This window comes from Ammospiza caudacuta, chromosome 13 (assembly GCF_027887145.1).
Source record: "Ammospiza caudacuta isolate bAmmCau1 chromosome 13, bAmmCau1.pri, whole genome shotgun sequence".
NCBI lineage: Eukaryota > Metazoa > Chordata > Aves > Passeriformes > Passerellidae > Ammospiza > Ammospiza caudacuta.
Window position 1 is genome coordinate 17468033 of NC_080605.1, and position 19817 is coordinate 17487849.

Consider the following 19817-nt stretch of genomic DNA (forward strand, 5'->3'; position numbering starts at 1 on the left):
GCTGTGCTCAAGTATTTATCCATCCCCATTTCTGCAGAAAGCTCAAATGAAGATGAAACATGGTGATTTAATTTTGAAGAGTAAGCCAAAATAACTTAAAAGATTTTATAGCATCAACAAAAATAATTTGTATTACTTCTCATTGCTGATCAAATTGAAATAAAGGTATTTGTTATAAGAAATTATTGTAATTATTTAAGGAAAAAAACTTAGCATCTGTGTAGTCTAGATGCAAATCTACTAGTCAGTCATCCTTTCCCATGGGCTGAAAAATAGCAAAACTCTTATTTGCTGTATTTGTACACTATTCACATCTGTCAGTACATCAGTGATCTGATTTGTTTGGGAATGCTAAGACTCAGAACATAATTCTGCACTTAGCTGAAATAATTCTAAAATGCAGGTTAGCACAGAGGCAGATGATAATTCAGAACTTCTTGCTGCTGCTAAGCTATTTTAGCTTCTCTCACTGTCAAAGCCAAGTCAAACACACCTAAATTAAAATGCCTATTTGCAGTGTCTCAAAAGACAACAGAAAGATTCATGTATTTTGTTTCCACTCTTGATTTTTGGTAGTATTTTTTTTCCGTTTTCATATGGTGAATCAAAATCCCCAAATAAAAGTAACACCCTCACCAAGGCTGTAGTGTTGTGTTACTGCTGGGCTTTGATCCATCAGCCAGCTTGAGAGAACAAGGACCAAAACCCTTCCAAACTGGAAATGTTGGCTAAATGAGTAATCTCCTTTCTCTCAATTTTTATACATTTATACACATACAGGTATAGGTACACAGGCACACACACAGCACCACTCCAAATCTAGTTGGAGATGCCACTAATAATTTCAACAATCCAACACTTCTGCCTTTACCTCTTCCTCTTCCCATTCTTCAATACCTCCCTTGCATAAACCAGACAGGAGTTGTTGGGCACCCTGTGGAGCAGCACAAATGGAAGGAACACAGCTAAGGAATGGACAGAGCAGACACCCAGGTTCACCTGACCCATCCTTGCCAGGCATGACCTACATCTCTGAAGCACCATTTTTGGTGTAAGAAAACAAGGAAACTTCACCTTAGCAGCACCACAATACATTAAAACTGGCCTGATGATCTGTAACTACATCAAGCCCCAAATAAAAGTCCCAATGATTAATGTCCCTAGTTCTTCCTCAGATATTCAATCTATTAAAAGACATATTTTCATACAGCCAGGTTCCCCTCCTGCTGTTCTGTTCAAAGGCAGAATTCTCACTTCCCTTGCAGGTATCTTCACCTTCTGTTCTCCTGTAATATATCTAGTACACAACTTCTGTATGCAGTATCTTCTAAAACATTTTAACACCTAATTAACAACAAGAGATTGCAACATTTCCAGTGAGTACTGGACACTGGAATTGGTTTCCACTCAATGCATTCCCTGCAATAATTTGCAATTTCCCAAGCAGGAGATTTAGATCAACTGAATCATTTTTGCCCTCACCTTGAACACAGCCCCACGAACAGAAACAGAAGCCCATGAACACAAGCCCAGCACAAAATAAAAAAGTCCAAGGGAGAATGTCTAGCTCTTGTTATAACCAAATGATTTAAGAGTCTCCATTTTGAATACCAAGCAGCTCCAGAGGAAAGTGTCAGGTTTCCTTGTTGCTGCCCCTCTCCAGCCCTCACCATCTATTCCTGGCCATCCTGCAGACAGAACCAACAGCAGCACAGCTGCATCACACTGAGGACAAAGTGGCTTTCTGAAGAAACTTCTAGTATTTATACCTTCTCCTCACATGAAATACCATAACTCAAATGAGCCTTTTCTATTTTCCTAGTTCAAATAAAGTATCTTATCACCAAAAAAAAAGCATCTTGACACCCATTCTTCACAGTTGTTCCCTCTCTTGCAGTGAACAGCCAAGAGGTTTTGGAGTGTTTGCTGCCACACACCACACACTTGTACATCCACATAAATGAAGCCACTGTGGACCAATTATGAAAGATCTGTTATTCCCTTCGGAGTTACTCATTTGGGGATTTGATTTTTGATTTGTTTTCCTCTGAGGTTTTCTTGGAGCACTAGTGGGATGAAGTTTAAATTAAATTGGGACCATCAGCATCCCAAAGACAACTATTCAGTAGCACACATTTAATATTGATTTAGTATGATTATGTGGGTTGTTTGTAACCGCAGCTGTCTAACTAATGCCACTTAGACACAAAGTACTTTATATATTCATTACCAGGAATGTTAGAATATGAACCAAACCAAAACACAGCTAAATAAGCCACACAAATATGTAGCTCAGAAAGCTACAGGAAAGTTAAGAATTAAAAGCTGCAGTTTTCAATTAACAGACACAGGTGAGGTGGGTTGTTTTGTGCATTGCATGCATGGTCTAAGGTGCCACTGGATAAATAATTACAATATTACAGAACACCCAGAGCAAGTGACAAACCAATCATTAAGCTACCCAAAATGAATCACTAATAAATCAAAACTTCATCCATGTCAGTTGTCTTTGAGGATGATCTTTTGTTCCTGGCTGCTTCCAGAGCCAGGTGCATCAGCCAGTTCCAATAACATGCTGAACTATGGAAAACAGGAGTGGCTGTACTAAGGCACGACATAGCTGTTTCTAAAATATCTCTTACAGCTGTACCTACCAATCCAGGGGGTGGAAGAGACTGAGGTGTAGTTTTCTAACCCTACCAAACACCACAGGGATGAGTTTTTGGTATTGTCAGTGTCAATCCCTGCTGTGGTTTGTGGCTACACGTGAGGCCCTGTGCCAGAGCCTTGCTCAGTGCTGGACACAGCAAAGTCCGACCATGTCTGCTAATTTCAGCACTTGAAATTAGCCCTGTTGGGCTGTTCTGAGCACAACATGGACTTGACTTATATAAATAAAAACATTGGGTGATAAACAGGAGTAGGATTGTGCAAGAGAATTCACATCAACGAGCAATCAGCAGCATCCCCACAGTATACAGAGCACGGGGGTCAGCTGTGACAACTTTGGGCGCATGAGGGAAGAGTGTGGCTGTCGTTTTACCTGAGGCAGACACTGTGGTTGGGCTGCACAGAATCTAGGTGCGATGGCACCTCGCCAGCACCCAGCACCCGGTTCTTACAAGGACTGTGGCCATTCCTCAGCACAGCACGGGCACCTGGGCACAGACCAACACCTCGACACCGCCAGGCTGCGGCAGAAGCAGCACCCAGCAACATGGCGGCGCGGCCTGAGGGAGCCCCGCCCGCGCGGCGGGAACGCCGCCGCCTCCCGCGGGACGGAGCGGCCGCTGGGCGGCGCTGCCGAGCCCCGCAGCGCGGGGTGCGGAACGGGGCGCGGGATGAGGAGAGCGGGATACGGGGCACGGGATACGAAATGCGGGAGGCCGCGTCGTGGCCGCCGAGCCTGGCGACGTTCCCGGCTGCCAGGCGGCGAGAGGAGACGGCGCTGCCCATCGCGGTGGTCCCGCAGCGCCAAGCGCTGACGGCTGGCCCCGGGAGGCAGCGCAGGCCGCCCTGTGCAGCTCCGAAGCGGCCGCCGCCCCGCTCAGGGCACGATCACGTCCGGTGTCTGTCGGCTGACAGCGAGCAGTTCTGCCAGCCCTCGGGGAAAACACCAAAACATTCCCAATGCTCTTCCTGGCAGTCTGTAAGGGAGGGTTTCCAGTGGCACTGCCGGGACCGAGCCGCAGTGACCGCTGGCATCGCGGCACGGCCGGAGCGCGGTGAGGGCAGCGCGGGGAGCAGCCGCCTCAGGGGCTGGAGGGGAAATCACATCTGCTTCAAGTGGAACAACTCAAGCGTCCGGCTGCTGGCAGCAAAGGTTTCAAATCAAAGCAAACGGTTTCCAATCAAAAGTTTTTGTAAAAATTAGCCCGCTAATGTCATGCGAATAAAACACGGCCTGTGCTCTCAGCACCTCAGTGTTGTGCATGACATGGGGGTATCAGCGCTATTGTAACTTAGCCACACGTACCCGTACTCGTCAAGACATTTGAAGATTTGCTGATGCTCCATTCTAATCCATGCTAATAAAACTCAGTGTGTAATTTAAGTTGCAGCACTAAAATCCATTATGTTGTCCCAGTAGAGAATCTCCTTTGCTTAAGCATTAATGTTAGTAATTCATTTTTAACTCAACTGTCAGGGGTATCAGTTTCCAGTTTTCCATTTTTTACCTAAATCCTTTTAGGTATTCCACAGAAGTGTGTTTTCATTTATAACAAAAAAAAAAAAAAAAAAAAAAAAAAAAAAAAATTGAATTAGATGTCACGATTTTTTAAAGCATGGGCAGTGCCAAATTCAGGAATGCCTGACTGTTGAATACACTTTATACATGAGGTGTGGAGCTTCAGCAAAGTGCATAACACATTGGAAATATTCATTACAGTGACTTCCAGTAACAGAGGGAATAACTAACTCACAGGACTAGTCCTCTCCCAAATTGTACAGTCAGCTCAACTAAATCAAGGTTTTGCTTCAAGGTCTAGAAATGACACATCATCTGTATCAGCAACAAAGGACATAATTCCTTGAGGATGTTACCAACTAAAGTTTACAGGGAAAGATGAGTGGTACATTCATAATATATTAACATTCAGCACTGCAGCTTAACAGGAGACAAGCCCTGCTGTATAAAGAAATTAACACCAGAGCAAGAACTCACCCTGTTGTTCTTACACTATGCTGCTGCTATTCAGCAGAATATTTTTCCTTTTACTAAAATATATTTTTTAAAAAACATTAAGGAAAACAGAATGTCATTTAGTTTTCCAGCAAGAGAAAGTACACTACAAATAGTGTTACCAGGTGTTTCTGATAAAACTACAGGGATTTTGCTAGACAGTTATAATTCTCTTTGCTCTGTCCTCCTCCTGTCCATGTATCCTACACTTTTATGGCACTTCAATATGGAAAATACTCATCATTATGGCCAGAGCTGCCATATCCCCCTTCTGTTTCCCCCTTCTTCACTTTCCACCATGAAACACACGAGCTTTTCACATGCAATTCAACACGAATTCCATGAAATTTGTTTTCTCTCTCAAATACAATTTGTCAGAAAGAACAATGGGCAAAATGTTCCTATACACAAATGAGATTGCAATAAACTGTCTTCAAAGTCTGTAGAGAAAAGTTTTATTTCACCCAAGCTTGCTTTAGGAAACAAGAAAAAAAAACATACATTTACTATTTCACCCTTACCCCTTTCTCTGTCAGATAAATGATCAGTATTTTTACACCAGTGTTTTTCAGCTTCAAGATCAAATTAGCAACATGAACTCTGTCAAACAAAAGGAACAAAACCCACAGGAATCAATGGCACTCTCATATCACACTACTAGTGGGCAATTAGCAAGGAGAAACAGAAGGAAGACCATGATCAGACTTTCACTAGGTAAACAAAGCTGATCCGTAAAATAGATTTATAAATAAATGTAGTTAAAAGTATCAATAGGAATTGTGTGTGCCATTTGGTCTTTCATTCACTAAGCACATTGATCTTTGCAAACATGATTCTGACTAATGAGCTGTGTTAAGTGGCTCTTGGTTTCTTATTTTGTTGCTTTGTGAAAGACTGGGACTCACAGAAGCTGATTAAGGAAACAAAAGCTTCAATGCTTCTGCACTCAGCTATCAGCTTCTCAACCTAATCTCTGGAACAATTCTCAATTTATTTATTTACTTAAAGGCTACAAATCCTATTTAAGAGCTTGCCTGAAGTAGGTTGTGTCATCTCAAATGGAAGAAGTACCATGGATGCAGAGTTCCTAGATAGGGGAGTTCACTACAAAGTATTCTTTCAAAATACTCTGAAAAATACCAATAAAGGCTGCACCACTTCCAACCATTCAAGTACTAATTCAAGCAGTGCATCATTTACTTGTTCTAAGAAACAAACAGCATGTCAAGATGCAGAAACAATTGCTTCAGCTTTGCTTGGAGCTGTCACTGAAAACATTTGTGGTTTAATTTTACTGATTTAATTGGGTCCATCCAGGTATTGAAAACTAACTAAAATTATTCTATCTAATTCACCCTTCAAAAGAGCTCACAAAATACCATTTTCTTCCAAAAACAGGGGCATGTCCCAATTTCAAGATTGAGTATCAACAATGGTTTTTACATCAAACCATGTAATTCACTGTAGAATAGGCACCTTTTTTCCAAAAGTTTTCTAGATACTTTGTATACTTGGCTCAACAAAATTTATATTTTAAAAAGTATTTTGCTGCTAGGCAGAACAGAGAACAGAGGCATTATTTAAAAATAAGGCGAATCCAGCAGACACACAGAGAAGCAGCTCCACCAGTGGACAAACCAGTGTATGTTTTGATATCAAATCATCTGAATTCTGAGACTTCTTGTGGGCTTTCAGCAGTTTGATGGAAAATAAACACCTTTTATAGGCTAACAAGGCAACCTGGTCACAAAACACACATTGACTAGCCTGAGAAAGTTACACTTTTCTTCACTTCAGTGTCAGCTTTGCTTCAACCTCAATTGTCATAATGTGATTTTACTTTTGTACCAGAGAAAATGGAAGAACTTCAGCTTATCTTTTTGGCAGCACTCCTCTTCAAAAATCACTCAGCACACATTGATTGTACTCAACAAAAATCAAGGGGAAGCTTTGTAAATCCCTGGAAATGTTCCATTCTGAATTTCTAAAGCCGCTTGTTTTGGATATGATGAACAAATTGTCTTACAACAGTCTACACTGTACATATGGTTGGCAGGGAGGATTTGTAATCTTCTCAGCTGAAGACAGTAGCTTCATCCTTTTAGCTCCAATAAAAATACTAGAACTCCAATTACTCCTTGATAGGAAATTCCCAATTTCAAGCCACATCTGTTTAAAATTTCTCTTTCCTAATCCATTTAAAAGTGTTATCACAACACTACAAAAAGCGATGAAAAAAGTAACTTAGTGTTTTGCAATGAAAAACAAACAGAAAGTCCCTACAAAACCTATGATATGAAAGAGAAACTGCTAAACACAAGGAGATAAATGCAACTCAGTACAAAGTGAGAAACACATAGTACCTCACACACCAACTCCTCATTACTTAACAATCATAAAAGTGCCACAACAAAGATTTGCCACCGTAGTTTTCATTTAGAGGTCGAAAATTAACTTAGGTTGTGAGTGATGTATGGTATTTATTTTTTCACATTGTTTGCCTTGCTGGGAATGAGTATGTATTAGATGCCTTTATTTTGTCACCATCTCACAAACCACAGGCTGGACAAGTGACATCCCTGTGGAGCTGCAGCTGCCCAGCCCCAGCAGCGCTCACTTCTCTGCGGCTCTGTGCGCGTTCATTATCCTCTGTCGCTTCTCCCGGTTCCTGCGCCTGTTTTCTTCGTACTGCAAGACACAGAAGGAAATTATTAGATCAGCTGTTATCATTAAACACATGTGTCAAATTTAAAACTGTAGAAGCATTTTTTACCCAGGAACAGAAACAATACATTTGACTGATGTGTTAGACATACAGCTCTTGCTATCTAGATATAGGTTTGCTTTTACTTTGAAATTAACATTTGTACTTTGAAATTAACATTTATTCCATTAAAATACAGGTTTCTAAGTTTGAGGTTATTAAGCTAAAGAGCATTAGAACATTCTAATAATGAATATTCAGTTAATCTTAAGGAGGAACTTAATTATACAGTGATCTAACGTACACAGCTATACTTCACACGAACTAGGAAAAAAAAGTTGCACTGGTGCTATTCTAGAGCACAGCTCAGGCTCTTTTCCTTTTGCAAGATACTGATTAATGTGGATCTGCCTTCTGAAAAATGAATTTGTCATCACAGGCTTGGTCTATTTTTGATCCTGGTCATTAACTACGAGCACAGATCAAGCAGGATATCAAGATGAAAAGAACAAAGACAAATTTGGATTGAATGAGAGTAAGGCATGTGGGGATTTTTAATGGTTTAAACAAGAACCACAACAGAGGCAGGACTCCAGTGTAAAATGCAATCAAGGAAGCCTTCACAGGTTAGATACATGTGTAAGATCATCATGCTTTCAAGTACCCCCTGCACTAGCAGAATCTTGAAGAGCCCTTCTTTCATGGCAAACAAAAAGGAAACATTTTCATGGCTCAAATAAATGAAAAATTAAAAATCAATGCATCATTTGATATGTATTTCATGAGAAGAAAATTATTTTTGTCCTTAGGTTAGAGCATATATTTGTTCAATATTTTAATAATTGGTATCAAGAATAAAACCCAAGTAAGCCACAAATATTCAATTCTCTATGTAATGCAATAAACTAAAAAAGAAATTGATTTTGAAAAGGATTTGCAGTTTTTCATCCATTATACTGATTGGTCTATAACTGAAATAATGACCCAAAACATTACTTAACATTTACAGAATGTTTAACTTTTTCCCTTGCCAATATTTAATTTTTCAATAACCCATCCATGTTTTTATGTAGAATGAGAACAATGGATCTTTAAAAACTACATCTTTACCTCTTCAATATTGATGAACAACCTTTCAGGGGCTTCTTAGTAATGGCATATCAATATAAGCACATTTTAAGAAGGCAGATAAATATAATCATCAAGAACTCCTTTAATGTAGAGGCCTCAGTGGAAGAAAAAATAATAAGATTATGTGGAAAGAAACTTTTTAGTATGGTGAAATTTATGTAAAAATTAGAAAGTACAGTTTAAAGTTAAAAAGTGTGTGAAATGTTCATTTTTATGTTCTGTCATGTAGGTACAACTACCATAAATATTAAGAGCACTCTTCTGAAAATGTGCCTATTAAAACAGTTAATGCACCTAAACTCTGTCTTCATTCCTTCATATCTGCAGACATTTTCATTTAGGGCCTAACTCAGCAACTCATTAAGTAGTTTCAGTCAGTGTAACTGACTTCAGCTTTAAGTGTTATTTATGCAGAAGTGACCATTACTGCTTTATATTAAATTCTGTGCAAATACCACTACTAAAAAAAAATTGAGAAAAAAGTCAGGAGCAATCTGTGAAGCATCAGTTCCTATCTGCAATATTTGTTTCATTAAAATGTGTTTGCCTATTTCTGTATATCAAAAATACACCATGCCATTTGTTAATGCCAGATTTTATTTGACAAATTTATTTTTAAAAGTTTGGATTTGGTCTCAAGTGCCCACAGCAGAACGTGCTTAAATTTATTGATTCATACTACTTAGTAAAAAACAACTCTAGTTCTCTCCCATTTTTTATTAAGCATTTAACTCACAATATTTATAATTTATTGCTCACCTCTTTCTTTAAGCACTTCCTCATCTCACGGTCAATATCATTGCAGTGGCCAAAAAACTTCAAAACATTGTGCTGATGAGTTAAGGAGAAAAAAAAATTACAATTCAAAGGTTTCTTCCTCTGAAGCTCTATATTTATTTAAACTCATTTGCATTTTTCAACATATCCTGGTCTTTCCCTTTCTTGTGAAAAGTGGTGTTTGGTAACTTCTTTCCCAAGCAGGCAGAGGTTCAAGCTACCCCTGAAGTTCACTTGAGCCACCCCTGCCTGGCAGAGAGTTGAAGGAACTCACCATGCATAACCAAAGGAGGACACCTAAGCTGAAGCTGTTGTTTAAATGCAGAACATAATTTTATTGATCTACAAGTCAGTCTCACAAATCTCACTAGCACCAGTTTAAATAACATACAAACAATAAATACTCTGAACTCCAGGTTGTGATACAGAGGCAATGTCCTCCCTGCATTGGTTTTCATTATTTCTTTGTGACCCAGAGAGGCAAAGGATTCACTGCTCCATTGTCCCAGCTGCATGAACAATGTGCTGTTGGTCCAGAAGATGCAGGCACCAGGCTTAACTGACTGGAACATCAGAACCAGTATAAAAAAATCTCTGGATCTTGAGGTTAATAAATAAGCTATATTTACCATCTTTATGGCACAGCTCAATTGTGGGCCTTAAGCACATTTAAGTGTTCCTTATTTTCTAAAAAAACTGCAGGTCTTGTTCTCATGAAGGCTCTCCACAGCTAACATGATGGTATTCACCATAGAAATCTGTCCTCTTAGCCAGTATTCCTTAGAACAATTCCATTTTTCTGGGCATTAAAGCACTCTCAGAATGCATGGCTGTAGAAGGACTGCCTTTTCAGGGCCATGCTGGTGCCATGCTGCAGAATCTCAGGGCAGGACCTGGCAGCAGAGCACCCAAGTGATTTAGAAGACCTGAAGGAGGAGATTTTTAGTAGATATTTGCAGCTACACAATGAATGGAGACAACTCAGCCAATCTTACAGACAACTCATGAATTTAAACAAAAAAGACCAAGAAGAACAAAACAAATGCACATGAAGTCCCTTCCACATTTCAGAGGAAATCCTATGTGCATTTCCTGACCAAGCAGCTGGATGGATTCATACAAGTGATCCATGAACACTATTAAGGATTCAAACTATGAACAAGATCTCATCCAACAGAACACAACTGAAGTAGGAGTGGGTTAATAAAGTTTATGACAAACACTTTACTACAGCAGTGCTATAATTAGCTTGTTTATACCCCTGTGATTTATAAAGGGCATCAGATGACTGAAGCAGTTGCATGGAACAAGTTGTCACTTTACTGCACACCGATCTTGCTTTTACAACATTTTCATTCCAGCTAATACAGATTTAATTTTGTATTCTACTTGCATACCTGCATGTTAAATTTCAAGGTGAACACTCACATTTCAAGCTAACTCCACTCTGACTAGTGCATACAGTGGGTTTAATCTATGTTTATTTAGCCAGATTCCTAAAATGTCAACTTCTTGGCTGAGATTATAAGGGAAACAAAGAATCAGTTTCTCAAAATAGCTATTACACCTATTACAGTCATACAACTGCAACACAATACACATTTCTTTGAGCTACTACCTATAAAAATTCGTCTATTTATGGCACATACTTGGCACCAGAGTGGAATTATTAAAAAAAGAAGTGACATCAAATAGGAATCCCATTAACCTCTCCTCACTTGATAGAAAACTTGATATACAGGGCAGGTTCTAGATTAGGGATAAAGTAAATCAAATTGACTGTTGTGAAAATGGACACCCAATTTTAAAATAATGCTTTTCATCCCTCAGGAATGGCAATTTAAATTGCAGATTAAGGTTCTTAAAACATTTTGGCATTTTAAGAAAACAGCAAGTAGTCACCAATAACTCATTAATACCACTGACTTCAGATTTCAGTGAGTTCAATTAAAAAAGAATATTTCAGTACATTCCCACTGAATTTCAAATGAAAAAGGATTGCTCCCTTTCAGCTGAGTGTGAAAAAGTCATCCTCACCCTTTCTGTTCTGAGACTGCCAGCACAAACATCCTCTCCCAGCTGAGCACAAGACTGACAAAAGTAATTCCTCTCCATGCAAAGACCAACTTCAAACAAAAGCAAGAGAATATAATTCTGTGCATGATTATTATTGCTGCTCCCAGTGCCTTCATAAGTCAGACTGACAACAAATTTCTTTGAATCACTTGCTGCCAGGGAGTTCAGGTGCACCCTTTAGTTCCAGTTCTCAAGGCAGTCCAATAAGCAACATCACACAAGTCCATGATACTTCTTTCTTCACATTCATTTAAAACAAAAAAAAACAACTCCAAACCACAAACAAAAAGCCAGCCAGCCATTCACTACTTGCAAGCAGTAAATCAATACTGCTGCATTCCTACTCAAAGCACAGAAAGCTCCCTATGTATTCAGGACAAATCTGAATGTATTTTCTTTCCTAATTGGATTTGTTTTCACAATTATGAAAAAATAATTCCAACAGTTTCACTTTTTACTGCTTACATGCTGCCTGTTCTCCTGACTGATGGTCATTTGGCAATCCTTTTGATACCACAGTACTTAAGGTACATGCAGTCTTCTCACTAAATTCTAGCTACAGAACATTTACCTGCATTATAACATTAAAGTTGTGGCAAAAAATATCAACTAAAAATGAAAGGAAAAAAGTTTCTAGTCTCTCAAACTACCTAAAGCACTTTTTAGGCAAGTTAAAATTTCTGAACTCAGAAGAAAAGCGTCATTCCTACATTCAATTCAACTTTTAGTTTTAAAGCTTGGAGATGTTCTGTGCAGGAGCAGTGGAAGGGGAAGTACCACCTCTGAGATGGTATCAACAGACTGCAGTGTGCTCATCTTTCAAGATACTGCACTCCAAGTGCCAACAAAACAAATTACATGTTGCTGAAGAAAACCAGAACAATATACTCCCTGCAAATGAATTTCAGTATTAAAACTCTGCTCCCTTCATTGCTGTAATTTAAAAGTCATAACAAAGTGTGGTGCTGAAAATGTTTTTTAATAAGTTACTTTAGCTATATTAAAATCTTACAAAAATGTTGTTACCCATCTTCAAAATAAAATGTTTTCTCTCACATTTTGTGAATTATCAGCCTTGCTTCTCATCCTGCAATGGTTTTTGAAAGGAAAAATTTACAATTCTGTTCAAAACAATAAAGCTAACAATTTTATTGTCTTAGAATCCAACTGCATTAAAAAAAAAGATCAATATCACAACCAACCATGGAGGTGAAAATATTGTAGATTGCTTGTACTGGTGTAAATCAAGAGTTTTCACATGCATCGTGAATACTTAAATATATTTTATCTCAGTAAAAAGAATGAAATTTAACTATTTTATGCACTAATACCACATGATTATCTCTGCAGAACATCTACTTAGAATATACTGGGAAAATAACAACACTGCAAGGATGCTGCAGAAAGCTTTTAATGCAAGGGCCAAATCTTCTACATTTAGGAGATGTAGACAAAGCAAATTTATAAAAAGGCTTTTGAACAAGTAAGATAAGGATTCCATTATCTTGAAGCAATGAAGAGCCTGGAGAAGCCTGAAGACAACTTAGCATTTCACATCCTTGAGTGGGTGCTCAATAAGAAGATGGAATCAAGGAGTAATTCCCCATTAACTCTCCAAGCCCTGAACATCAGGCATGTGGCTGTTGGGATCCCCATCCACACATCTGCTTTAACCACCCTGAATCATCTGCCCAGGGACACCTGGAAGATGGAGATGCTGTGAGCACACAAAAAGAGGGCATTTGAAGCTGATTTTATCATTGTTTTTTGAGGGGTTCACAGCACTAAGAGATGCAGAAGTTATTCCAGTTCTTAAAACAGGTCCCTAAGTGTTAAGCTGTAGCACAGAAAATGTTAAGGTATGTTGTATTTCCTCAATAAATCACTGGCATGATTTTACACAGCCATCAGACAGCTCTTCAGTGCAAACACACCAGTAATATTTCATGGCTGTTCTGCCTAGAGGAGGGTTTTCTCTCCATGATCATATAATATCACCACTAATTTATCTGACACTCATTTCCCCAACCCACCCACTCTTTTCTCTGCTCAACACTTCTTACCTCCCTGTGACACTTCTTGAGCAGACTGATAATTAGGTTACACTCTTCAGTGTGCAGATGAGGAGACAGGTCTGGATGCATCTTTAGTTCGGGATGATTTTAGTAGCACAGGGACAGGAATCTGAGAAAATTTCCACCTGCCAACATTAAAACAGTGTCACTAGCAAGTCTGATTTAACATAAGATATTATCACTGTGTTATTTTATCAATATTTGAGATCAAAATGCAGTTAATAATATAATTTATATTAAATTATTACAGTCATTAAACCCAGCACATGTCTGATATACACAACCCAAATGTTAACAGTCAGCTAGAAGTTTATAATCTTGGCTATCACAGACAAACACAAAACTAAGATTTTAATTTTCAGGGACTCTCTACCAGCATTAACCTTTCTTGAACTCCAGATTATTTTTTCACCTTCCTACTTCAATTTTCTGTTTTCTTACTTTAAAAAGTTAAGTGTATGTGATTTTCTTTCTACCTTTCACAAAGATTACAACAGGAAGCACAAAGCACTCTGAGAACTGGCATCTTTTTTAGCTATCTACACACTTCAAAAAAACCCTAATCCAGACATTGGTGATGCTTTAAAAACCAATAATCACTTCATCAAAACAGTATTGGTAGTTTTTCTAAATCACAAAGAATTGAAAAGTCCCTTCTTGCAACTCCATGTTGCTGCCTCTTGCTCTTTCACTGTGCTCCTTTGAAAGCAATGGGATTGCTCTCCTACAGAAATCCCCCACCCCATCACAGTGGAAGGAAGCATTTAGATTTCTCTGATGTTTTCTTTCTGCAACACTAAAGGGGGACACCCTTTCTTGCAGGGTTCTGTGGGGAGGGAGCAAGTTCTTTAGTTGAAATGGATTGAAAGCATCATATGACAGTGGCTGAAGGAAGATGACACCTTTGTTCAGGAAGATCACCATGAAGGGGAGGAGAAAAATCCAGTTCATACCAGGATAAATGGGCTCATCTTGGTGAAATTTTATTTTTATGGCCCATACTGCCACTGAATTGGAGAGATGTTTGTTTGTTTGCTTAGTATTTTGTCATTTCCCCTTCTCCCAAAGGCATCACCTTTCCAGTTGCAATACACCAGGCAAACACCACCACAACCTGCAGTGAGCAGCCAGCCCTGAATTAACACTCCTGCTAGACAGACTGGACAAATGCAAGCAGCCAATGGTCACATTTTACTATTGCAAAATCCCAAAATTCAGCTGCTGGTCTGACAATTATAATCTCCACTGCTATTCCAAGAATGCTCAAGGAATATATTCAGCTTAATATATATGTACACTCATATACCCAGTACTTCCCATTATGTGTTCAGCTTAACAAGAGTTAGATTCCCACCAGCAAACTTAATTTTAAATATCCAAACATTTAAAAGCCACTTGAGAACCATGAGAATATGTTCCACATAGTGTTGTAGTGATTTCTTCCAAAACCTTCCCCATGCTATCTGGAAGTCCAATATTACACTACACTTACTCTTAGCACAGAAGTTGTTGGAAACTGTACAAGTTGCTTAAGCATTCTTTCCAACAAATTAACAAATGAACCTTTAGAAATATGACAGCAGGAGCACGACTGTAACAGCAAAGTGATTCAGAACCCTGCTGTGTTATTGCCACCAGCCTTTGATTGCATGCCACACAAAGTCAATATGTTTTAAATTTATCAGTAGAGTTTTTTGATAGCTCTGGAATTAGCATTCCCCTGAGAGGGTGACCAGCTCCGTGGCTGTGTGTTACTTTACCATGTGGGAACCCAGATGATTATTAAAGCTCTTCATCATTCAGCTCTGCCTGTGCCTGCTCAAGCTGTGATCTGAGCTGGCAGTGTCAGGAGAAAGCCAGAGCAGTGTCCAGAGAAACTGGGAATGCACATCAGCACAGGCCAGCAGGTCAAATGGAGCATTCCAAGGAAAGAGTCATTATTTCTAAACCAAGAACAGCAATCACTGCCATTGTTTGCTAAAGTATTCTCAGACCCTGGATGAAAGCCACCAATGCCACCACCAGAGGTGATGGTGCATTTTTGGTTAAAAGCCTTCAAACAACTCCAAGGGATTTTCCAGTGTCCCCTCTTGTGGAATAGATGCTACAAACCAAAGGTCTAAACTGTCACACCAGATCAGTACTCCTGACATTTTCAAATAACATTCAATATTAGAATGTTTCATGTTCTAGCACTCAGTTCTTGCAGGATGTGATGGACTAAGGAACAAAACATCTTTCTGAGCCTCCCTGGAGGCTTTAAGCACCCCTGAAGTTCGGACAGAGCAGCGTTCCCAGTGCTCAGTATTAAACTGATGTTCAGCAGTGGCAGATTAGACAGTGGTCTATAAATGAGCAGGGAAGGCTGAAATCTTTTTGCTGGAGGGGAATGACTGACAAACAGAAGCTTCAATAGAAACAACAATTTGTGTGAAGAAAGGACATTGGTTTCCTTAGTTTCTTTTTAATAACATTCTAATGAAAAATAAGAATTCCAAGTTGCCATCTTACCAGAATATAAGTCCAAATGGACAGAATTTTATACAGGTAACTCAAAGGGAATCGATACATAAAAGAATACTGGGAAAAGAAAACAGAACAAAAAAAAAATCACAGGAAAAAATCGTGAATAAGCAATATAAATTGCTCTGAGGAAACTACTAACAGAAATGTGGGTAAAGAATGCCAAGGTAAACACACAATTTCTGTAGAAGAAATACTGGAAGTGAAGTAGAAGAACAATATTTAGAAAATACAGGAATTGCTTCAGAACTGCAAAATGCTAAGCAAATGTTATTATCTGAAGTGACTATTTGGAGAGAAGAAATTATCTCTTTACATAACGGCACTGACGTATTTCACTGGTTTGGACAGAAATGTTCTGCCCTTTAATGTGTTTGATGAGGGATTCAGTGCAATTTTTTCTTTCTTGATAAAAATTACATTACATAGGTATCTCAATAATTTGGTTAAAATACCTCAAAAATAAACTTTTCTATAAACTATTAGTCTCTGAACATAGAAAACATGGATAAAGATAATTAATCTTTCAACTTCCTAAACCAGTTTCTAGATCTATGTTATTATCCTGGGTAAGAAATAATTAAGAAATTGTCTCATTCCAGTATCATTACCTGCCTGGTTTCTCCTTAAGTAGGGAAAATATAGGATATTCTAGCTGTATTGTTTCCATCATAAACCAGATTTTTTCAAAAGCCTAAAGCTGAAATTTTCTGATAATGATCCTGAACTTCCAGTACTAGTATTTCTGTTTAGAAAAATAATGAGATCATTCCTTGTAAGCAATCTTGGGAGACTGAGCATCTCAAATTTTCTAAAAGCAATCAACATATAAATTATTGAGATGTGATACTTATCCCTAATCTGAAAATTGATCTATATATGTGTTCACTACATTAAATACTTCCTATTAAATGCAAAAGGAACCTACAGGTACTACAGAATTCAAATAAAACTGCAGACACCCAGGAAGGAGGCAGAAACCAAAGGCTGACCCAAAAAAGGAGGGAAAAACACTGTGGGCATTTCATGTTTGACACCAAAATTTAGGATAAAATTTCTCTCCACGTGCCAATTTCTCCTCCTGACTTCCTCACACTTCCTGTGTGGAGAAACAAAGGCTTCAGTACATTCTCACTTCTTCCCAAAATCAACCATGAGGTCAGCATGTCAGGAAAGCTCCTTTCTTTTCTCACAAACTCACATAAATATGAACTAACCAGCTCCCTGATGCAGCAGGAAAACTGAATTAGGTTCCTTTCGTTTTGCTGCTTAGCCCAGTGCTGAATCTTTCCATGCTTGAGGGGCAACAATGAAGGGAAGGTTTAGATCCAGGTAATTGTTTCCATAAGATGCTTTGTCTATATTTAATTAAAATATGTAAGTAGACTATTTTTTAAACTGAGTTTTACTATTTTTCCATTTGAAAAGAACACAATCATAGTTTTTTTCAACTTTCTAAGATGAATGGTAAAAAATACCCAAACCACTGTTCAGAAAAATGACCTCTTAAAGCAAAATGCGAATCCTTGTTTAGCAACCCTGCTGATGAAAAATGCCACCTGAGCAGCTGCGTTGCTGAGGATGGAGCTCTTTACAGGAACACAGAACACGAACTTTTCCTGCAGGCGCTCAAACAACGCCCACAAGGCGGCAGCAGGAGCGAGCAGAGCCCAGCAGGGACTCACAGCAGGGAGGGAGCAAACTCGCCGCTCCTCTCTCCACGTTTAACATTTCTTTTTGTGGTTAATGTCACTGTCTAACTTGATTAATACAAAACATTTGGAGTTTCGCACTCTCGGTTACACGGTATTGTTCTGTTTGGTGTTTGGAAAAAATATTTACAATCGCAACAACTTTTTGTTTACTCAACTCATGTTTTCTCTAAGATTGTACAGATTTTTAGCATAAAAAATCCAGCTCCACACCCAACAGGCTGGTATTTGTCTCAAGGTATCATTGGTGCCACTTCAGCAGAACTCCTGCATTCCTAATGTTCTTTCCTACACAAAGAATTTTGACAAAAGTTCTGAATACTCAGAGATCAGTGAAATGAGAAATCACAGTTGACAAACACCATTTTAAAACCCAAGGGAACTCAAAACTCAGGACTTTGTTTCTACCCTTCAGTAATATCATTAACATGTTCCAGACCAGGATATTCAAGTGTCACTCTGTGCTGCTGTCCTTCAGGCTATGATTAGGCACACTGAGAATGACCCCAACCTTTACAGCATCTTCAAGAAATTTAAAAATCCACTTTAATAAACTAAGCTTAGCTAAATCTTACAAAATTTACTCATGACCTCTTGAATTTCAGTCTCTAAAACTGTGCACTCGTTTTTCAACATTACTTATTAGAATGAGGGAAAATAATTTAGAAACATGTCTATTAAGACTAGAAAGGAAACAGAAAAATGGTCAATTATGTCTACTTTGAGATCTTTTTAATTATGTAGAATGCATTTACTTTCCCTGAACCTAAAGAATACTATTTTTTTAATGCTGATAAGTAAGAAAGATTCATATTTATTTTCTTTTTACATTACTGTTTTCTGCCAACAATTCAACTTCCCTCACAGCAGCAGAATGAACTCACCTTTTAGTACCTGATGAAACTACACCATACCTGATTTCATACTTAACAAAACAAATTAAGGTGTTAATCCTAAGGAACAGAGCAGGTGGAACACTAACTTGAATACTAATTTCTACAATTTTATTTAAGGTTGAATAGGTGATTGAGTAAAGCACTCAATAGAAGATGTTTTCACTTCCGGGCAATTATTTAAGGTCGTATTCATACAAGAAACATCAGCAGAGTTGTGACACGATTAGTGGGATATAGTGCAGAATATGCAGTTAAGAATGACAAGATGCAGACAGCATAAAACAAAGCACTGTCCATTGGAAGGTGTCCCTGCCTGGGGCAGGGGGCTGAAACAAGATCATCTCTGAGGTCCCTTCCAACCCAGCTCACTCTACAATGACATAAGGACACGGCGCTGTCACCAAATTCCTGCTTTGCCAGCTGCTCTCGTACTTCAGCTGCATCCACCACACCAAGCTTCCATCTCATCTCCTTTTTATTAATTTCCCGAAGAAGAATTCTATGAACCTGCCAAAATCTCGTAAAACAGCTTTTCCCCTTCAGAGAGAAAGGGAGCAAGAGGATTTGTTTCCATGTTGGAAATGACGGGCTCTGATCCCTGTAGCAAACCGATCCCTGACCAAAGGCAGGCGGCACTCGCACAAAGTAAACATTGCTCAGGTTCTGCCACGGGCTGCCAGGTGCTGTCACCACGTTAATGCGGGGGGTCCCACTGAAGCAGCTCCTCACGGCTCCCGGGAGGCCTTAACGAAGCGACGGACACACAGACAGAGGAGAAGCAGCTTACGGCAGCCACAGCGGAGAGACCCCAGATCCCCCTCAGGGCTGCCCTCCCAAAGCCCCCCGGGAGCTCCGCAGGACGTTACGCGGTGAGTGCAGGGTCCCAGAAGGCGGACCCGAGCTCGGCTCGGCACGGCCCCCCCACAAAGCCAGGCGCTTGGAACGGAATAGGGCAGGAGGGGGGAGAGTTCCCCTTTACACCCTCTTTTCCCTGAACTCTTCCCCTTCCCGCTGGCTCTGCCCGAGGCCGCCCCTCACTCACCCCACTGCGGGGCGGACGCAGAGATTCGGCCGGCCCCGGCCGGAAGCCGCCTCCCAGCGGACAGCCCGCAGGGCGCCTGCGCCGCAGCGGGGCGGGGCTGCGGGCGGGGAGCCCTGTGATTGGATGGACGGGGCCCGGCGCGGGGTCTGATTGGTCGGTTCGAAAGGCGGGCGCGGGAGCGGCGTGAGACGGCCGGG

At 39.6% G+C, this 19817-nt stretch overlaps 1 protein-coding gene across 1 annotated transcript; it reads right to left on the bottom strand.

Annotated features, from left to right (window-relative positions):
- Positions 1-5116: 5116 nt before the first annotated feature.
- CMC2 (C-X9-C motif containing 2) lies at positions 5117-19689 on the bottom strand. The gene is made up of 4 exons (XM_058813257.1): positions 19621-19689; positions 13436-13572; positions 9279-9350; positions 5117-7372 (listed from the first exon to the last, which is right to left on the bottom strand). Exons 2-4 carry the CDS (start codon positions 13514-13516, stop codon positions 7298-7300), a joined length of 228 nt encoding a protein of 75 aa, XP_058669240.1. The 5' UTR covers positions 13517-13572; positions 19621-19689; the 3' UTR covers positions 5117-7297.
- Between the last annotated feature and the right edge of the window lie 128 nt (positions 19690-19817).